General features: G+C 45.1%; 2 protein-coding genes across 2 annotated transcripts; both read left to right on the forward strand.

Moving 5' to 3' along the window:
* The first annotated feature begins 8,106 nt into the window (after window positions 1-8,106).
* LOC144704067 (70 kDa peptidyl-prolyl isomerase-like) lies at window positions 8,107-11,396 on the forward strand. The gene is made up of 12 exons (XM_078576293.1): window positions 8,107-8,373; window positions 8,456-8,542; window positions 8,892-9,152; window positions 9,237-9,311; window positions 9,394-9,474; window positions 9,545-9,739; window positions 9,833-9,922; window positions 9,994-10,169; window positions 10,501-10,623; window positions 10,702-10,848; window positions 10,934-11,061; window positions 11,153-11,396. Exons 1-12 carry the CDS (start codon window positions 8,190-8,192, stop codon window positions 11,262-11,264), a joined length of 1,659 nt encoding a protein of 552 aa, XP_078432419.1. The 5' UTR covers window positions 8,107-8,189; the 3' UTR covers window positions 11,265-11,396.
* Window positions 11,397-11,729: 333 nt separating this feature from the next.
* Window positions 11,730-16,951, forward strand: LOC144704959 (protein PUTATIVE RECOMBINATION INITIATION DEFECT 1-like). The gene is made up of 9 exons (XM_078577542.1): window positions 11,730-12,206; window positions 12,562-12,674; window positions 12,816-13,006; window positions 13,201-13,470; window positions 13,557-14,529; window positions 14,684-15,428; window positions 15,510-15,787; window positions 15,919-16,555; window positions 16,668-16,951. The coding sequence occupies exons 1-9, from the start codon at window positions 11,730-11,732 to the stop codon at window positions 16,854-16,856; spliced, it is 3,873 nt and encodes a 1,290-aa protein (XP_078433668.1). The 3' UTR covers window positions 16,857-16,951.
* Window positions 16,952-20,183: the final 3,232 nt, after the last annotated feature.

Raw genomic sequence — 20,183 nt, forward strand, 5'->3', positions numbered from 1 at the left:
CATGCACGAAGACCATTCATGAATACGCAAACGCCTTGTTTGGGTGAGAGAAGCAAAAGCTGGTATGCTTACTATCTAGTGTTAGAAGTGTTTGCCTAACGTAGATGCATGGAGAAGTGAAAATATGACTCTCTTATTGGGAATAACAGTTCATTGGGTAACAGAAGAATGAGACTTGAAGAATGTGTACATAGCAGGAGTTACTTCGCACAACTTCTCCTGGAGGTGTCGATCGACTTTGGCCTGGGGAAGAAAGTAACTGGTATTACGATGGACAACGGAAGTAATAATAGATTGATGATTACATCATTGACTAATGCAGTATGAAAAGGGAACCCCAACTTTGATCGAAACCGACACATACCATGTATTGGGCATTTCATAAAGCTTGCAGTGCAGGATGGGTTGAAGGCATTGGGAATTCCACCTCCACTTACACCCGACAAGGCAGCGGTGCTCGCGGACGGGGAGTTCGAAGAAGTACAAAGACGATGGGTTGGGCGATTTGCCTCGTTGGGAGATTTGGTTACACGAGTGCGTCAAACTTTTACATCCATTCCTTCATCAGATGATAGATGGAGCAACTATGTCCAATGGTGTACGCAATTAAAGATGCCTAATGGTTGAAAATGATGGAAATATATGTGGCCGGCAAGCCAATCACACATTCAACATCTCGTTCCATGTTCATTAATAGAACATATTCCAACATATTCATTCTTCTATGTCCAATAGTGCACGTGTGATGCGTATAATGAAGTCCATGAATACATGATCGGACTTAGTAAATTATGATGAGATCGTAATACGGAGATCACTAGTCTTTAAGCATGTGTTCTAAACATTCCTTTTCAAAGGATACACGAGAAGGACATCGAAGTATCCGGATAGAATAACACTCTCTAGCCTCACTCATATGATGAGTATGGCTGGTCCCGTAGCCATTAGTGTGGCGACACTAAGGATAGATAGTGGGTGCTCTTTAGTGGGAAGAGTTCACTGAATTGATCCGTACGAATCTCTGAATAGTATTATACCGAACTGTCAATCAGGGTGATTCACGTCACGGTTGTGTAAGTGGTCCTTAGACCTAAGACACCAAAGACGTCTCGTGGACGGACGGTTGTACTTTGGCTATGGCCAATGAGTCTCTAATCATGGGATTCTAAACGATCTTAGTTCGGGTGCATCAAGAAGTACACGAAGGCGATTGAGTGGTCAAGATGGGATCGTCCACCCTCGGTATAAGAGGTGACAGCTCAAGGAAGATGATGCGATGAAGTCCTTAGCCAAGGTAGTAAAATATCGGAGAAGAGTTCTCCGATGATTTCCGAATGCATCAGTACTAACTCGGATGATCGATTAGGGTTTGACAGTTGACCATACCCTAAGTCATCCAAGGAGCGTCAAGTGGATGAGGGATTATACATACATGGTAACTGATGACGAACAGGTTCCATGAGTGAGTCGATACACACTCCTTTGTATCTTCTAGGACACGAGGTGTAGCTTGGCACCCCACGTGTCGGGGTCTCGACCTATCGATTGGGTTAAATCGATCTGACATTAATTAATCTATATGATGATATAGTTAACTACACTGATACATGGGCCTATAGGGTCACACGCAAATGGTCTTTTGGACGTTGGAAGATATACTTAAGTTTTGGGGGTTTTTATGAAAAATACCCACTTAGTATAAATAGGGTAAGGCCCTGAACAAAATTCACCCAGGACAGAATTGTTCAGGGGCCTTTCCCCTTCTTCTCCACTCTTCCCACACCCCGTCTCCATCCCTGATGTGATCGGGATGAAGTAACAATGCCGACGGAGATAGAAAGGGGCTCGTCAATGAGAAGGAGGAGATCGACGTGCCGAGGACCGCGTGGATATGTCTAGAGGTTGCACACTTGAGCAGCTCGACTCATCTCACTCTGGGATCGAAGAAATCACGGATGCGATCCATGAAAAGGTACTTCATTTCAATGTTTTTGTTGATGCCGTTCGATTCGCAAAAGTCTTCCGCTGCGCATCGTTTTTGTTATGTTCATCCAGATCTTGGCCTATAGAACCCAACAGAAAATTGGTGTTGGACGTGAAGACTAGATGAAACTCCACTCATGAAATGTTGCAAGTCACATATCAAAAGAGAAAAGTGTTGTACAAGGTGGACAATTTTTAGCTAGAGAGCATGATAGAGAAAAACTTTGTGATAGATGACCATGAGTGGCAAATGGTGGTACACTTTGCTCAAATTTTAAAGCCTATCTGTGAAGCATGAAATTTTGTTCGAAGCTCTAAACATGTGATGGCGGCAACAGTTTTATCATTGCTCTAAGTCCTTGATGAACACATTCGTGAACATATTGATGCCATAGAGCAAGGACGCCTTTTCCCAAACACTGCTGTCCTCACAGTGGAACAACGCGCCTCCATCCAAATTAAACGTAAAGCCATGAGAGCAAAACCTTCCAAGTACGAGGCTCGCGTTCGAGGAAATACTGCCTTCTCGGTTTCATTAGGTGTAGATCTGAACATTAATTTAAACTCCATTGCTCCTGAAGATCGTGACACCTTGGTGTCATATGTGCGAAGACTTTTGAATGACGTTAGTGAGGAGGACGTCCCAAATTTTTGGGATGACGACAACATTGGAAGCAGCAGAGTGAGTCGACATCAACACATGAATTATGATGAGGAAGCCGAGATAGATGAGAGCTACATATCATCCATCAAGACGAGGCTTGCATAGGTGTTCCCACGACAAGAATATGTCACTCCATCCGTGGATGATGAGTTACAGAGTTACCTACTAATGTCTCGTGAGTCGACTGATGCTCTCCTATGGTGGCAAGGCGACTGTTGCAAGATATTCCCTAAGCTCTCCATTTTGGCACGATATTTTCTTCTTGTTTGTGTGTCTAGTGCACTAGTTGAACGCTTTTTCTCTATTGGGTGTGGAATTTGCACTTATAAACGTTCACAACTTTCGGTGGAGAACATGTCCGTACTTATGACTCTAAAATGTTGGTTGAGGCTACAACATCTAGAAAGCAACATAGCGGATTCATTACTTGAGATTGAAGAGATCAAATTGGTGGAAGAGGATTCGGATGAAGAAAACATAGAGGAATGTAGGTAGCATGGGGATTCTAGTTATATGTCATTTTTATCATGCATTTTTTTATTTGTTCACAGTACAAAAAATGAAAGTATTGATCGTTTGCTTTTAAATTTCTTACTAGGTACCACAACAGGTTAGGTGTGGAATAAATATCATCAAAAGTCGCTTTTAAAAAATTGTTATACATAACATTTGGATGTCATTGGTTTTAAAAATAATTATTTCTGAATATTTTTGACTGCCTTGGAATATTATTTCTCTCAGATATTGTATGACTACATATATATGTATCTAATAAATGTTTTTCAGATTGTCCTCAATAAAAAGTTCTAAAGATATGAGTCTGCTCAACTAAAGAAAACAATGCATTCTATAATAATTAAATTAAAAATTACAGTCTATTGCTAAATAAATAAACTGTGGAGCTCTGAAGTATATTCTTCTCACATTCAATTTTACAAATTGAGAGAACTACATGAACCTTCCCAAACACGGCCTTTAAAAATTATTTTAGTATTTCTCCTTTTCAAATACTTATATAATATGAGGCCACTTCATTTAATCTCGAAATTACCTCAAAAATTTCTTCTGAAGTTATATTATGCTCAATTTTCATTTATCAATTTTCATTCAAGTAAATAATTTTTTCTAACTTTCATATATTGAAATTAAAGGTTCCAGGATGCACGTCTCGTTAGTGCTTGTTCGCGAACGAACACGAATGAACCTAACATGAACACGAACACAATTTTTGTTCTGTTTGTTCGTTGTCGATAGTGTTCGTTCAACGACGCAAAACAAACTTCCCAACCCTAATAGAAACCCATTCAAACCTCCTTAAAGATCGTGTCAACTTAAGGCAAGATTTGTGAAACTAACCCACAGTTTAAATTTTAAATGTCTATTTTGAAATATGAGAAGGAGCACATGTGGGTCCATATTTGAAATCAAGAAATCTTAATCCTCCAATCCCTTGGAATTAAATCCAATGGCAAGGAGAGTTAGGACACATCTATTTATTCTCTTCTTCTCTTTCTTTGTATCTCATCTTGGATTTTTGCTCTCAACTTGCTGTTGGAGGCCTAGTGCATCAGATTTCTTTGATAAATTCTTGTTCTTCAAGAATGTGGGAGAGAGAGTTCAATGGTGATCAAGATTCTTGGAGAAAGAGCACCACTTGGCCCTTAGGGAAAGGTTGACAACAACGTTCGTGTGATCTTCTACATAATTGATTTGAATTTTCTCACCATTCTGTCCAGGTAAACAATCCAGAGGATAGCTTGGACTTAAAGCTTTCCAGAGGAAATGCGGTCGAAGGTTCTATTTATCTTTAAATTTATTGCTCAATAAAAATTCTTAAAAATCATCATAAATTAGTATTAACTTATTATAAACAACATAAAGACTTATTTTATTTATTTGAAATAGTTTTGAGTAGTTTTTATCACTTATTTGATTTTATCTTTAGAAAATAGTTAAAAATCTAAAAATATAAAAAATCACTAGAAAAGTTATTTCAAAATATATTTGAATTACAATTTAGTTTCTCGTTACCTACTCATTGAGGATTCGACCCTTATTTACCCTACTCTAAGGAAAATCTTATAAATATTATTGCATAAATTAGAGCCTTGAACGACTTATTTAAACCAAATTCTGGTTTATCATAAGGTTGGTCAATAATTGTTATTGGAGCACAAAAGTTATTATGTAGAATGATACATGGACTTAGAGGGTCACACACATGAGATCATAAGGGCATTGTTGAATATGTTTTACTTCGTGGTTTTTGAATAAAACTTAATAAATCAAATATAAATAGGAAAGGGGCACTCATTTTAAGCACCTAGGCTAGTCAGATTTAAGAACCCCTCCTTTTCTCCACTCTAATCTCTTCTTTGCCCTGCGAAGGAGTGTTTTCATGTTGAGAAGAACTTTAAGATTTTCAAGGAGAAATGAAGAATGTTTGAGGCCTTGGATGGTGGATGGGACTATTTCTTCGTATAGTGGGAGTCAAGTGATGGTGCACGCCATCAAGAGTCGTCATCGACGTCATCCGCCGCGCGCGCGTCCTTGACGTTGAAGACCGGGTGAAGCTGCTCGAGTTACCCTTTTGTTTCTCGTCTATCTCTCTCGTGTTTTTGTCTTTTCCGTTCTCGTTCATCTCGTTTTCGTCATGTTTTGTCCCGCACGCGATGTCTTTTTTCGTCCACGTTGTGTCGTCAAAGGGGAGTGGACCGTCCGTTGACCCTTCCCCCCATGTCTCCCTCTCCTTTTCTTTCCCCCATCTCCTTGATTTCCCCTCTATTTCCTTATGTTTTTATTTGATTGTAATAGGGGGAACCCATTTACAAGGGCTCCCCTAATGGACTCCTTTGTAGGCCCACATTGGGGGCCCATTCCCCTTCCCCTTTATAAGGGGAGAGGGGGGGGGGTCCTAATGCTCAGACCAGAAATTAACAAGGAAGAACGCATCGTTTTGTTGTTTTGGGTCTCTTCTTCCTCCGACGAGAGAGGGAAGAAAAAAACACAAGAAGGATTGAGAAGTCGAGAGACAAGGAAGGGGCAGAACGAGTGGACCACCGCCAGGGTTGCCGCCCCGTCCACCTGGTGATTCAAGCCGCGATTCCAACTCATTGGGTGTGGAGATTAGCAATCGGACCGACCCATATTCGACCGCCCCTATGGGATTCCATCGTCGTTGAGTGGTGCTAGGCGCTGCGTCTGGTGCACCAAGATTGATCAAGGCAGAGCAAGAAGTGACAGCATTCGAACCGGCAGTCTTATGGGGTCCCCCCGGCGGATTTTCTCTGCCCGAGCGCCGGTACACCGCACCCCGTGAAGGAGCGGGTTGATCGTTCAATCTGGCAAAATATCCCGCGCCTTGGAGGGGTGGGTTGACCGCTCAATCCGGCTGAATATCCCGCGTTCCGGAGCCGTCACCGAGAGAAGATGCTGCCCCGCGCATAAACCGGACCTTTTCTATCGGCGCTACCCAAATTGCTGACCTGACGGTCAGCGATCCGGCCGTGGACATCCACGACAGCCAGAACCCAATTGTTGATTCGTCGCTGGGTCCTCGGTGCTCGTCTTATCCCTGTTGCTCTCCGACCGATCAGGGAGATTTCAGTACCTAGGTCGTCGACCGACCAACGCCGTACGGTGCGAACTTCTGTCCTTGCCATGACTGAAGACTCAATAGCCTATGGAATCTCACGCCTCCACCCCAGTGAATCGACTGCCTGACTGAGACGAAGGTGGGTGTCGGCCCTCGAACCTCTAAGCCTAGCTTGACACCTTTCGCTGCTGCTCGCCACTATTACTGGGCCTGGCTGCATTCCATTTCCTGGACGCGTGTGCTAGACCTTGACGTGCGCTCGAGCCATCCAGCCCTTGCTCCTCCGACCTTTTTACATCGAGCTCCGACATCCTACTGTTCGTCGAGCTTCCGTGAACTCTCTAGCACCTGTCATCAAACCCGCTCCGACCGCCGACCATCGACGACCCACTGCACTACGAGCTACGCCGTCGAGGTATGCCGTACTCCCCATCACTCGTTTATTTACTTCTTGTTGTGTATTTTCGTCCCGACTCCACCGCGCTCGGGCTAGGTAGGTGAGAGAGGTCAAACGAGAGATAACTACGTCTTTTTGAGTGTCTTATCGGTACGGACAGTACGTCCGTTACGTGCGAACCCAACGGATTGATTCCGTTCGGCTGTAGACGTCCTTGTCGCTCCAACGAGGTTCGAGAGGCCCCGTCGCCGTCACCCGGCGACTCCCGTCCAAACTCGGAGTTCAATGCCTCCCTCGAGTCGGAGCCTGCATGCACGACACGTAGGGCACTCCGCATCACATAGTTACATATCCGTTAGGGTAACCGTCGGACGACGATACTGCCGTTATCCGATACTTCATCATTTATCGGCACCGAGCCATCATACTCGGTGTCGACCGGACGATGTCCTAGATGCCGTCCTGCATCATCAAGTAGGAGCCCAGATGGAAAACTGAGAGAGAGCAGAGTGGGAGCTGAGAGACTGAGGGGGAAGTCAAGGGGGAGCCTCGAGCGCAAGAGGGAAAGCTGAGTGCGATCTGAGCATGTACCGAGAGGGAAAGAAAAGCGAGAGTTGACTGATAATAAGGATTACCTATTTTTGCCCCCGACATCAGATGTCATGGTTTCCAGAAAGGGCGGAATAGAATGTCTAGAACGGGATGCAATAATAATGTCTCGGGAGGGACGTGATGTGGACGAAAAATATTTGGGATGGGACAGATTCTGGACAGGACGTTTCGGACAAACTTGTAAAAATTGGATGTGGGATATCACGATCTGTCCCATCCTTCGTCCCCGTCCTTGATGCATGTGCACTTCATTCATGCCGGTATCCCCCATTGCTATTTTTATCTTTCTTGACGTGGATTGCTGCCCACTGCCGGCTACAGGCCGTTTGGCGCTGTGGCCGCCACTGCTTGACGCTGGCTGCCAACTAAGGCTTGATATTTTGCTTCAAATTTCCATGCTGTACAGGCCATTCTTCAACAAGATTGCCCTTTAAAACTCTTCCATATAAACTTGTCGTCCAATGACCATCATGTTCCTCGTCATCGTCTTCGTTGGCCGATGACGTAGGACGTAGACGGACGACAACGGCGGATCCGAATACATAGCCGTTACTGGCGAGGGTGAATCCGAGATTTCACAGGTATGATGACGTAGCTTCGTTCCGTTTTGTTCGATGGCTGGAGGGGGGGGCCCACTGTCCTGGGCTGTCCATCTTCCAAGGAAAATTTCGTAAATTCATCGGATAATTATTTTTTTTCGAAAAATCGTCGTTTTTTGAATAACTCTTCAAGATAGGAATTTAAGAAAATAATAAGAAAAAAAACCTCTCTGGAAGCATCCTGGCGTTTATCGCGAGGAGCTCCTGGAAGTCTCTAGAACCCACGCAACCTCCCCCACTATAAATGAACACTTGATGACCCCTTGATCTTGCGATTGTGATTTGCTCGAGGGTTTCGGTGGTTGATCTCTCCTCTACTTCTGCTTGATCCGTCGATCGATGGAGGACGACATGGATTTGCCGTCGGGGGGATTGAACGAAGAGATGATGGAGGATTTCCCCGATGATAACCCCGCAATCAAAGTCGGGGAGGAGAAGGAGATTGGGAAGCAAGGCCTCAAGAAGAAGCTCGTCAAGGAGGGCGAGGGATGGGATACGCCCGAGGCTGGCGATGAGGTTCAAGGTGCTGGTTCAGATCTCTTGTTTTCTTGAGTTTTTGTTGCGTTTGTATTTTTCCTTGCGCTGATGGATGAATGTGCTCGCAGTACATTACACTGGAACGCTGCTGGATGGGACGAAGTTCGATTCTAGCCGCGACCGGGGTAGCCCTTTCAAGTTCACTCTGGGTCAAGGTAGTTCCTTATCTTTTGTCTTATCGATTTTTTTAACCCTTTGATTGGAGGAGATTGTTTTGGCACTTTGGATTCCGCTGGTATCCAAACTTCTCATTTTTTTGGGTGGAGAACCTTAAGGTCATGCCCGCTTTTAGCCGGATCTCTCAATTTGACAGTGTTACAACCTAAGATCTTTACCTATGTGCTTGTGGCATCTGATTCATGATTTTCTCTCTATTAGTGGTCCTACTCCTTAGACAAATTTATCTAGAATCGTCTTAAATCATGCGTTGGTTTTGCATTTTCTTTGGCAATCTTTTTGCTCTCATTTGAGGCATTGATTCTTTACTTTTCGAGTTTTCTGTAGGTCAAGTAATCAAGGGATGGGATGAAGGGATAAAGACGATGAAGAAAGGCGAGAATGCCATCTTCACCATTCCCTCAGAGCTTGCCTATGGCGCGTCTGGATCTCCTCCCACCATCCCACCCAACGCCACTCTCCAGTTCGACGTTGAGCTACTCTCCTGGGCAAGCGTGAAGGACATTTGCAAAGACGGTGGTATCTTCAAGAAAATCTTAACTGAGGGGGAAAAATGGGAAAATCCCAAGGACCCAGATGAAGTCTTCGGTACCTCTCGCCTTAAAATTTCACTAAACACCCAGGTCTAGCTAAAGTTTTCAATAATCTGACGTTTATCATTGTTGGATAAAGTGAAATACGAAGCCCGGCTGGAGGACGGAACGGTCATCTCCAAGTCTGAAGGAGTGGAGTTCACCGTTAGAGAAGGTTGTCATGTTTATACTCTCTGAAATTATCTATTAATTCTAGCTTGATTACGATTCTAACTTTAATTCCTCTACTTTGCCAGGATTCTTCTGCACTGCTTTTTCTAAAGCCGTGAAGACAATGAAGAAGGGCGAGAAGGTGCTGCTCACAGTGAAGCCACAATGTAAGCTCCCATTTGCTTCTAGCCATGGCTTTTGAGTTCTCCATTGAAGCATTTCTTACGTGAATTTCAGATGCGTTTGGGGAGAAGGGAAGGCCTAAGCATCGCGACGAGGGAGCAGTTCCGCCCTGCGCAACCCTCTTAGTGGAGCTCCAGCTGGTCTCCTGGAAGACGGTCACTGAGATCACCGACGATAAGAAGGTACTTAAGAAGATCCTCACCGAAGGCGAGGGATACGAGAAACCCAACGAGGGCGCAGTAGTCCAAGGTATGCATCTCTCTATAAATTCCTTTATCAATTCAGGGAATTGTTAGTCACATATATGGATCAAATCTGATTCATGGGCGTCATCTTTCTCAGTTAAACTGACTGGGAAGCTCGAGAACGGGGCCGTCTTCACCAAGAAGGGGCATGATGGCGAGGAGCCATTTGAGTTCAGAACCGACGAAGGTTAGAAGGAATATAATCTTCTTTTATCTTGGATTGTCATGAAATTGACGAGTCTTATATCGTCTGTGCAGAGCAAGTGATCGAAGGGCTGGATAGGGCCGTGCTGACGATGAAGAAGGGAGAGATTGCCCTGGTAACGATCTCGCCGGAGTACGCCTTCTCTGCCGCCGGCTCGCCGCAGGACCTTGCCGTCGTCCCGCCCAATTCGACTGTTTTCTATGAAGTCGAGCTGGTTTCCTTTGTCAAGGTCTGTCTCTCCCTACCTAGCTTGCAGTAGACATGGTCGTTCTGTTCTTTTTATGCGAATTTGTGCGAATTGTTCGTTCTGTTTTGTTTTCCGAATAGAACAAAAACAAATTCAAACAAAAACTTGTGCTGTTCTTTTGTTCGCTTTGTGCAAATTTTGTTCTAGTTTTATGTGAATGTTCTTTTTTTGAGAAAAGGAGAACGGAACAAAGAACAAGGCCTTGTGCAGTTCTTTTCGTTTAAAACAAACAGAACAGAACGACCATGTCTAGCTTGCAGCAATCCGGGGAGGACAAATTATCGTTGATCTTCTCTGTCTCTATATTTTGCAGGAGAAGGAGTCGTGGGACCTGAACACGGCGGAGAAGATCGAGGCAGCAGGGAAGAAGAAGGAAGAAGGAAACGTCTTCTTCAAGCAGGGCAAGTTCCTCAGGGCCTCCAAGCGCTACGAGAAGGTAAGGAATTGAATTTAACAACATGGGAATTGAATACACATTGAATTCTCTAACTATGTTATTTGGGGTGTTTATTAGGCGGCCAAGTTCATAGAGTATGACACCTCGTTCAGCGAGGAGGAGAAGAAGCAGTCAAAGGCGCTGAAAGTCTCCTGCAACCTGAACAACGCCGCCTGCAAGCTCCGGCTCAAAGACTACAAGCAGGCCGAGAAGCTTTGCACTAAGGTAGAATTGAATTTATTCTCGTCCTACTTTGGTCTTAATTATTGTATGTATGTAGATAATAACGAGAGATTTAACTTGACCGAAGGTTTTGGAGTTGGAGAGTCGGAACGTGAAAGCTCTCTACCGAAGAGCCCAAGCTTACATCCACCTCGCCGATCTCGATCTCGCCGAGATCGACATTAAGAAAGCTCTTGAGATCGACCCGGACAACAGGTTTTATTTTCTTTCTTGGGTTTATCTTTTCAATTGAGAAAATCTGATATGGTGGAGAAAATTGTAGTTTAATCTACGGTGATTTCCGTAGGGACGTGAAGCTGGAGTATAAGACTCTGAAGGAGAAGGTGAAGGAGTTCAACAAGAAGGACGCCAAGTTCTACGGCAACATGTTTGCCAAGCTGAGCAAGACGGCGGCGTAGAAAAAGGACCCAAAAAAGAAAAGAAAATAAAAAAGAGAATTATCATTACTCCGAGTTTAATCTTGTCCTAGTTGCGGACTTTGGTTTAAATAGTGCCGGAGGAAATATTAAATTTCGTGCGATTATTGTATCCTTGACGGCTTTTTAAAGTGCGAAGATGTAGCCGAAAATCATGCCGTCGTTTGGATGCTAGAAATTTAAGCAGAGGAAACATTGGGATTTTAGGCATAAATATGGAATCTATATTCAAAATGGTTTCTCCAATTTCACGTAGGAAAAAGAAATTTATATAAATAAGGAGCTGTTAAATGATTGAATCTGTGTTTATTTTAAAAGAGTGTGGGTAATGACCATTACACCCCTCGCCTGTCGTTTCAGTGTATGTATAGAGGGGAGTTTGCGCGGGAGAATTTGAATTGAGCGGCGACGGGGAGGAGGAGAAGGGAAAGGGGTGGGGGGGTGTGAATGGAGGAGAGTGGAGAATGGCGGGGGGGCGGGAAGGGGCACCGCGCGACGGCGGCGGTGGAGACGGCGGAAGGGGGAAGCTTCTGCCTGCTCTGCTTCGCCAATCTCCTCTCCGACGATGCGGGGGCGCCCTCGCATCACGTCTCCTTTGCGCTCTCTCAGCTCTCCCGCGCCATGGCCGGCCTCGGAGATGTAGGCGGAGATGGAGTCGGAGGAGGAAGAGGAGGCTCCTTCGCTCGGGAGCTTCGCGCGGTGCACGGCCATCTCCTCGTGCTCCCGCTCGTGCACGTCCTTTCCTCCTACGACGACGAGCCTCTCGCTCGCCAGACTCTGGATCTGGTCTCCGATCTCTGCGACAATTCGCGCGATCGCGACCGCCGCGCTCCCTGCGAATCGTTGACTCGAGACTTCGTCGCTCGGATCGCGGATCGGCTCTCGTCCGGCGCTCTCGCCTGGAGCCGTCGCCAGCTCTTCATGGTGCGTGCTTCCTTTTTTAATTTTTAATTTTAATTTTTAATTTATGGTGCGATTCCCCCGCTATTTTCCTGCTATCTCAGTCTTCCGGTCTTTGAACGAACGCACTGCTCGTCGTCTTATTTATGCCATGGATAAATATTCGGATTGAACATTCCTCTGTTTTAAAATAGAGCAGTTGTTAAAACAAGGGACGCGGTACGCTCTATAATCGACGGAGTCGGTTTTCGACCGTTTGCCTTTCGTCTATTTTAAAAGACGTTTCGCGGACTGTTTTAAAACATGGACTTCGGACTTTTCCCTCGTTCTTGTCGATTTGATGATGATGATAGTTTGTGGAAAATGCTCTACTCTTCAGTTACACTGCCTGGGTGTCCTACTGGACCGTGGAGGAGCTTCCAATCCCTCGTCTTATATCAGAAATAAAGCTGACCTTGTACAGAACCTTGTCACCGGTCTTCGGCTGCCGAGGTGAATTTATCAGAGACTCCGCGTTGAGTCTTAACTCTTTCTCATCGAAACCCTGCCGAGTTGAGTGGTAACAGCATGAAATCAGTTTCTCATCGGCAGTCCTTTCACCTCTTCCTTTTATTTCTTTCGTCCTTGTGGCAGCGAAGAGATTCGGGGGGAGATCCTATTCGTCTTGTATAAGCTATTTTCGGCCGACGATCGTAATTACGAAGATAACGATCACGACGACGACGACGCCCTAGAAGAGTACCTCGTTGGATTCAAATTAATGAGGTTATCTCTGGAAGTCCTGCTCAAGACGCAGAACGATGACGTCCGCACAAATTGCATAGGTACTCGAACCGTGTAATCGTCCAGGCTATTTGCTCATTACAATTCGAATTCCCGAGCCATGAATAATGAAAATTTGCTCGCGATTAGCTAGAATTAACTAAATTCGTGAAAAAGAGAACACAATTAGCTAGAATTTTACTTGCTATGCTCGCGATTGTGGAGTTTCTAGCGAGTTTACGGGTGTTTTCTTCAGCGTTTCTGACAGTGCTCGTTCGAAGGGGATGCTTCGACGACATTGCCAGAAGAAGAACTGCCGAACTTGATTCAGAGGCGCTTCTGGTCAGTTTATTCGCGGACGCCATTAAAGCTCCCTTGCTCTCCTCCGACACCAGAGTTCAGATAGGGACGCTAGACCTCGTCTTTTATTCCTTATCAACGGAACTATTCAGGCCCCCCGGAGATATTGATATCCTCATCGAGGAGAATATTGCAGACTACGTCTTCGAGATCCTCAGGCTATCAGGTTAAAAAAAAAAAAAAAAATTTTTTTTTTTTGGTTTTTCCAGAGGAAAATAAGATGGATTTTTCGCACCCATTTTTACTCCGCAGGAAATAAGGACCCCTTGATAATATCATGCCTGCGGGTTCTAGAACTTATGATACCTGCCGAAGACAAGCTCAAGCAAAGACTGGCAGTTGGCTTTCCCACGCTACTCGCCGTGCTGCGTTATGTGGCGGACATACCTCTCCACCCGGTTCAGTGCCAAGCGATGAAGCTAGTCTGGCTCTCCGTTTCGAGTTTCCCCGGACTCGTATCGATGTCTCAGGCCGAAGAGCTGGCCGTTTCCCTGACGGGAATGTTCGCCCGATACAGAAGCGGGGAATTCGGCATGCTCTCGGAGACCTTCGTCTTGGGCTGTCTAACGTTTGTGGAGACCTTCAAGGCGCCCTCCTCTCACCAGACGAGCAAACTATCACAACTCGTCCGGGAAATGCTGAATAACGCCGTGCTATCCTCTCTCTCGGTCCACTGCACGAGCGACCGGGCTTTGCTATACTCTCTCTACCTCGCGAAAGAAGCACTCTTGTACTCTGAAAAGGAAAACGCAGAAGAAATCGCCGACTGCGTCGTGGAAATCTGCAAGACCCACCTTCTGCCTTGGCTGGGCTCGGCCCTGGAAAGAGGAAGGGAAGAGGAAGAGTATACGGCGACTCTGGAGACTCTGGAAATCTTCCATCTCCTCCTGCTTCAGGAATCGGCCGCCGAGCAAAGGAAGACGGACTTGGCCGAGTCTCTGGCCTCTTCCCGCTGGATAAGCCGCTCCTTTGGGTTATTGGCGTTATTCCCCTCGGCCGAAATGAAAGCGAGGATTTATTTGCTTCTCAGCTCGCTCCTGGACTGTATTCTTGGGCCGGACTTTGGAGACCCGATCAGAGAAGCCTGCGAGAGCCTCCCGGCGGACCCCGTCGACCTGCTCTTCCTCCTCGGCCGTCAAAACATCAGCGGCGGTGACGATCTCTTGCTCTCCTGCCAATCCGCGGTCTTTGCCATCCTCCACAGCACCACCCTTTTGGACGAAAGGTACTACTCAGATTCCAAGAAGAATATATATATATATATATATATATATATATATATATATATATATATTTAATGAAAAACTACCTCAAAAAATAATAGAAATTGAAAGAATTCTTACGTATGTGTTCCACCTCCTCCTCTTCCTCTTTGGAAGAGTTTCGGAGGACGAAGAGATCCTGGCCGCTGTGGAGCAGTTCATTCTAGCGAACCACTGCATCTTCTCCTGGGAGACGAACGCCGGGCGGTTGACGCTGGCCCAGCTCGTGCATCTCTACAGCTTCGCCCGCGGGGTTTTATCGCCGTCTTCTGATGGGTCCTCCCACAGCGAGGAAGCGGAGAGGATCCTCTTCCGCCTGATCAACGATCACGATTGGGCCCTGCTCGTCTCCATCGGCGTCCATCCGACGGCCCTGAAGTGGCTTCTGCAGCAGCGCGGCGGCCTCGGGGGCGCTTCTCTCTGCGGGCTGATCCTCGACTTTTGCAGATATTTGGATGACACCTGGGCCGAGCAGCTGTGCGAGCGGCCGGGAAGGACGATGACGACGATGACGGCCAGGCGGGGTGTGGACGTCCGCCTCCTCTCTGATCTCGTCGTCGCCGGGGACAACGGCTTAGCTTCCATCCTCGTGCTTTTGCTCGGGCGGCTGGAATCCCAGGAAGATGATCTCGGCCGCACGATCAACGCGATCCTGATGATCATGGTGGCCGCGCCCCAGGCGGCGGCCCAGCAATTCTGCTCCAACGGGATCGCCGGCGCCTTGCGCGATCTCTGCCAGTCGCGCCACGCGTCGACGAACTCTGCTGCTGTGTGGCTCCTGGCCTTGAACGTCCTCGGCTCGGCCCCTCCCCAAGCCTTGTCCATCTGCGGGGACGCCGCCTGGCTCCCCATCTGCGTCAAGGTGCAATGAATTCTTTTTTTTTCTTTTTCTGAAAACAGAATTGGTTTTAATTTTAATTTTAATTTTAATTTTCTTTTGCAGGTGTCGGAAAGCGTGAGTTCTCTTCTGGTTCTAGCCGAGGAATCGGTGAGCCCGGCGGCCTGCCTGGGAGTGGGAATTCTCTGCCTCGTTCTCCACCGCGCCGCCACCGCCGCCGGGGTCCTGGGAGAAGCCGCCAAAGCCGTAGTGCTCAACGCGGGGCTCATCTCCGCCGTTGATCTCAAGATCCAAGCGGCATGCGCCAAAGGCCCCGCCCTGGCCGACCGCGACCAGGAGTCCCTTCTCCTCGTTCTCCTCCTCTATCTCTTCTCCGTGGGGAGGTAAAAAAGCACAGAAGAAGAAGAAGAAGAAGAAGAAGAAGAAGAAGAAGAAGAAGAAGAAGAAGAAAGAAGACCCCTTTTTTTCCTAAAAGAGAAATCTAACCTCTCTCTCTCTCTCTGGGGTGCTGCAGTTTCGGGGCAGTCGCGACGGGCTGGGAGGAGCTGATCTGGGCCGCCGAAGAGGGGTCAACGGAGAAGATCAGAGCGATCCGAGTTTCCTGCGTTGACCTTTGCCGGTTGCTGCACTACGGCCCGCGGGCAGTCAAACTGACCGCATCGCAGAGCCTGGCGGAGATCCTGCCCCGGATACCCGCCGAGCGCCTGCGCCGACTCTGCCCGGGGGGGCGGCTTGGGTCGATGATGGCGGTCGTGGAGGGGCTGGTCTTCTACGAGGACCCCCGCGTGGCCGCCAACTGCGCGCTCTGCTGGGAGACTCTGCGGGCGGCGGGCGCCGGCGTCGGCCTCAAATGGAGCAGGCTGATAACGGAGGAGCTGGCCCCGCTCCTGCTCGCGCCGGGCCTGCCCTCGGCTCCTTTCAAGGCGCGGCACGGCCCCGCGGCCCGCGTCGCCAAGGCCCTCCTCGCGCACGCCCGAGAGGGCCCCCCCGCGTGGGCGAAATCCCTCTTCCGCCCCTCCTCCCTCGCCGGCATCGCCGCCAACCTCGGCCCCGCCAGCCTCACCCCGGAGATGGTCGCGCTCTTCCGTGAGCTCGCCCTCGCCCGCCTCCTCGACGACGCCACCGCCGCCCGTTTGGCCCGCACTTTCCAGGTTTTTATTAATTCCTCCAAAAAATCAGCTTTTTTTATCGCCCACGATAAATCTTTATTCAAAAGCGTAAATTCTTCTACTTGCGTTCGCGTTCATGCATGTTTCCCCGCAGGCGTGCAGGAAGCGGCTGTACAAAGATTTCTCCGAGCAGCCCGCCGACTCGCCCATCTTCATCTCCGGGGACGAGCAAGTCAGCGCCCTCCTCTTAAGACTCAAGCTCTCCGCCGGCGACCGATCGATTCCCGCCAGGCTTTTGGAAGAGATCGATCGGTTCTTCGAAATCTCCCGGCCGCAGACTTAAACGTAGGTGTGGACTTTCTTGATTCATGATTTTTATTCGTATGACGAGTCATTTCCATGTATATAAAAAAGTAATACATTTTATTTTCCTTACGAGTTTGTATGAATGGGAAATGCTCAACCGGTATTGCCCGAGAACATATTGCATGATTATTCGGCCAAACAGAAAATGGCTCACTCAGCTCAAATTTTTTATGTTGTTATATTTAGGTGGTCTCCAGTATCTCAGATTCCATTGTTGTCGGGCCGATTGCTTGTTCTTAGACCTATCAGATTTTTCCTCTCTGCGAGCTATCGTACTTCTGGTTTGTTGTGTAAAAGAGATATTTCTTTAGTCCCATACTGTTCATCGTGAATTTGGTTTTTCTAATTTCCTATGGAAAGTCATAAGATGTACTTTTTAACAATACAGTTCAATAAATTTATTTATTTGGAGAGGTCTACTTCTCTTGTACGTTCCCTTTGTTCATTCAGAAGCTGCAGTTTCTGGTTTTGTGGATTCAGGCGACAGCTAAACTAATAGAAGTAACTTTACGAATTCAAAGCTAACCTTAGCAAGTGCTATGAGGTGAGTCTGTTTCATTTACTATGATGTTTTATCATAGGAAGACGCAAATTTTCTTCTTATGAATACGTTACGATATCGATATTTCTTGTCTTATTGTCGTTTCTGCTTAGAATCTTATGAAGGGTTTAAAACTCAATGGAGCATGGCGTTTTTTGGTCCCTCTGATTATATTTTTAGTATTTTCGGTAATTGATAGAAGTATGTAGAAGTATTGTAAGAGAAATCAACAGAAATGTAAATTCCATGCAGGAAGTAGTGGTAAGTATATATACAAGTTGATAATCTCTTATACCTGTCTAGTGCTGAGGTTTGTACATTATCAATGACATTTCCTGTCGGTCTTGTTTTTGAAACAAGTCATTTTCATATTCATTTGTAGACAATGATTTATGTTTTCGAGGACTTCCATGGGAACAAAATACTTTTTTGTTGAAAATAACTCAATATAATGAACCAATATAATGTAAATTATCAATTAATCGCTGGATATGTACATATATCGTTCATAACAATACACTTTGACATTTTCATACTCTAACATAATTTATTGAGAATCATTGTGTATGAACAGCTTAAATAATATTTGTAGAGCCTTTAATGAAATTCTATCGTTTCTAATCATTTTTGTATACTTTATATGAAAAATCAACTCAGAAGGAGAAAAATATACAAATTCGGGGGATGATGAAGTTAGTGATTTTACAAGCAATTATCAAGCCACACATGACTTAAGCCCAAAGGGCCATGAATGGGTGAGCACATAGTGTTTTAAGTGCTACAGCATACAAGAAGCATAGACAAATGAGGAATAAAATAGCAAAATGTCGAAAGACATCCCAAAAAATTAATTAATAATACTGCCAAGAAAATGATCACAAAATTAATCAAGACGAAGTAATGAGGATGACATAATGCATCAAGTAATTGAAAAAACTGGACATTGATGAGGTAATCAAGACAAAGCAATGCCTGCACTAGTAAAAAACATTGGATTTCTATGGAGCAATAAAGATGAGATTATGCATTAAGAAAAACTTTAAAAATAATAATCAAGATGAGGTAATCAAGCTCATATAGATGTGTATACACAAAACTCCCTTAATGGAGGCCAATCCCTATCACCCAAAAAACACAAGCATTGTTCTTTGTGGTAATCAAGATGAAGTAATAATGATGAATGATCATAATCTTGTTGGTTTATGGGTCATGAATGACTGCGTGGAAAACCTTTTTCCCTTCTAATGGAAGATGAAATCAATTTAAAATTGATCTCTTAAGCATGAAAAAATAGAATACCTTGTGAAAATTTATTCCACCCTTAACTTGAACACTCGGAGAGTGCTTTTGAGTCGATCACGTGGCTCATCTCTAGAGGTATCTACACGATCAATGGAATGTTCTTTTTCTAGGGGGCAGATCTAGTAGGCATGAAGACATAAAATGGGTTCCCCTCTTATTTATACCTATTAAGAACTTTTCATAAAAGTCCTTATTAATAAAGCATACCTCCTAATGTCATTTAATATTGTGTTTATGATTCTGTAGGCCATGAATCAATCTACTAAATAACTTTTGAAGGTTAGATAACATTTATTGACCAACTTTAATAATTAACTATATTAAAATATAGAATAATAAACTTTAATAAGGTTAAGTTTCCGGCACGCTGGGTGCCAAGTTACACCTTGTGCTCTAGAGGATGCAAAGTAGTGTTTGAGCCCTATCATGGAACCTGTCGTATCATCAATTACAATATATGTATGATTATTTTTTCTCATGAGACTCCCAAATGACTTTGATTATGGTTATTTGTTAAACCCTAATCTACCATTAGTTAATATTGGTCTATAACATGGATCAGTGAAGAATTCCTTGCCTAATATCCCTTCCACACTGCATGGGTATTTGATGCATCTTCTTTCTTGAGTCCAGCTCCGTATTATATTGAGGGTGGTCTATCCTGTCCTGAGCACTAAAACATTATCATATATTTCTTGCTATGCCTGAGCTAATACACGTTTAAATCAAAGGGTCATCCATTTACAATGTGTTCTTGGTGTCTATAGTCAATTGACCACTTACATAACCATGACACAAATCAATCTCACTAACACATTGGTATAATACCATCACGGGATTCATACATATTACTTCAGTGAACTCTTTCTCTAAAATGCACCCACTGTCTATCCTTAGTGTTTCCACACTAACGCCCACATGATCAACTGAACTTATTGTATAGGTAAGACTAGATAGTTCTATTTTATCTGGATAACTTCATGTACGTCTTGAGTATCCAATGATTAGAAACTACGAATCAATTAGTATGATTCACAATTCACTAATTCATTGCATTTATTCGAGGACTTCATTATCAACATCACATAAAATAATAATGAACAAATATTTATTTCCATGAGCTTAAATAAAAATGGAAGTGTGATTGGCTTGTCGGTCACATAATATCCATCATACATGAAGGATGATGAAAAATAATTATGATGAATCATGCTACATGATGATAGTGTTGAGGATGTTCATGATGAATTAATGTTTCCATGACCTTAGGATCTAAAAATTAAAGCAAGAAGACAAGGAAAAGAAGAGGCTGATTGGACTTCTATCTGATTGGACTAGTATAAGCACATTATTAGCCAATATATGTATATACTGAGTCAACAAATGGTGTCCTCTCTATGTCTTCTACTCTTCTCTTTCTAAAAATTAGTATCGCTTTAAAAAATAATCTATATCATACCT

The sequence above is a fragment of the Wolffia australiana genome, chromosome 6, assembly GCF_029677425.1.
Source record: "Wolffia australiana isolate 7733 chromosome 6, ASM2967742v1".
Lineage (NCBI taxonomy): Eukaryota > Viridiplantae > Streptophyta > Magnoliopsida > Alismatales > Araceae > Wolffia > Wolffia australiana.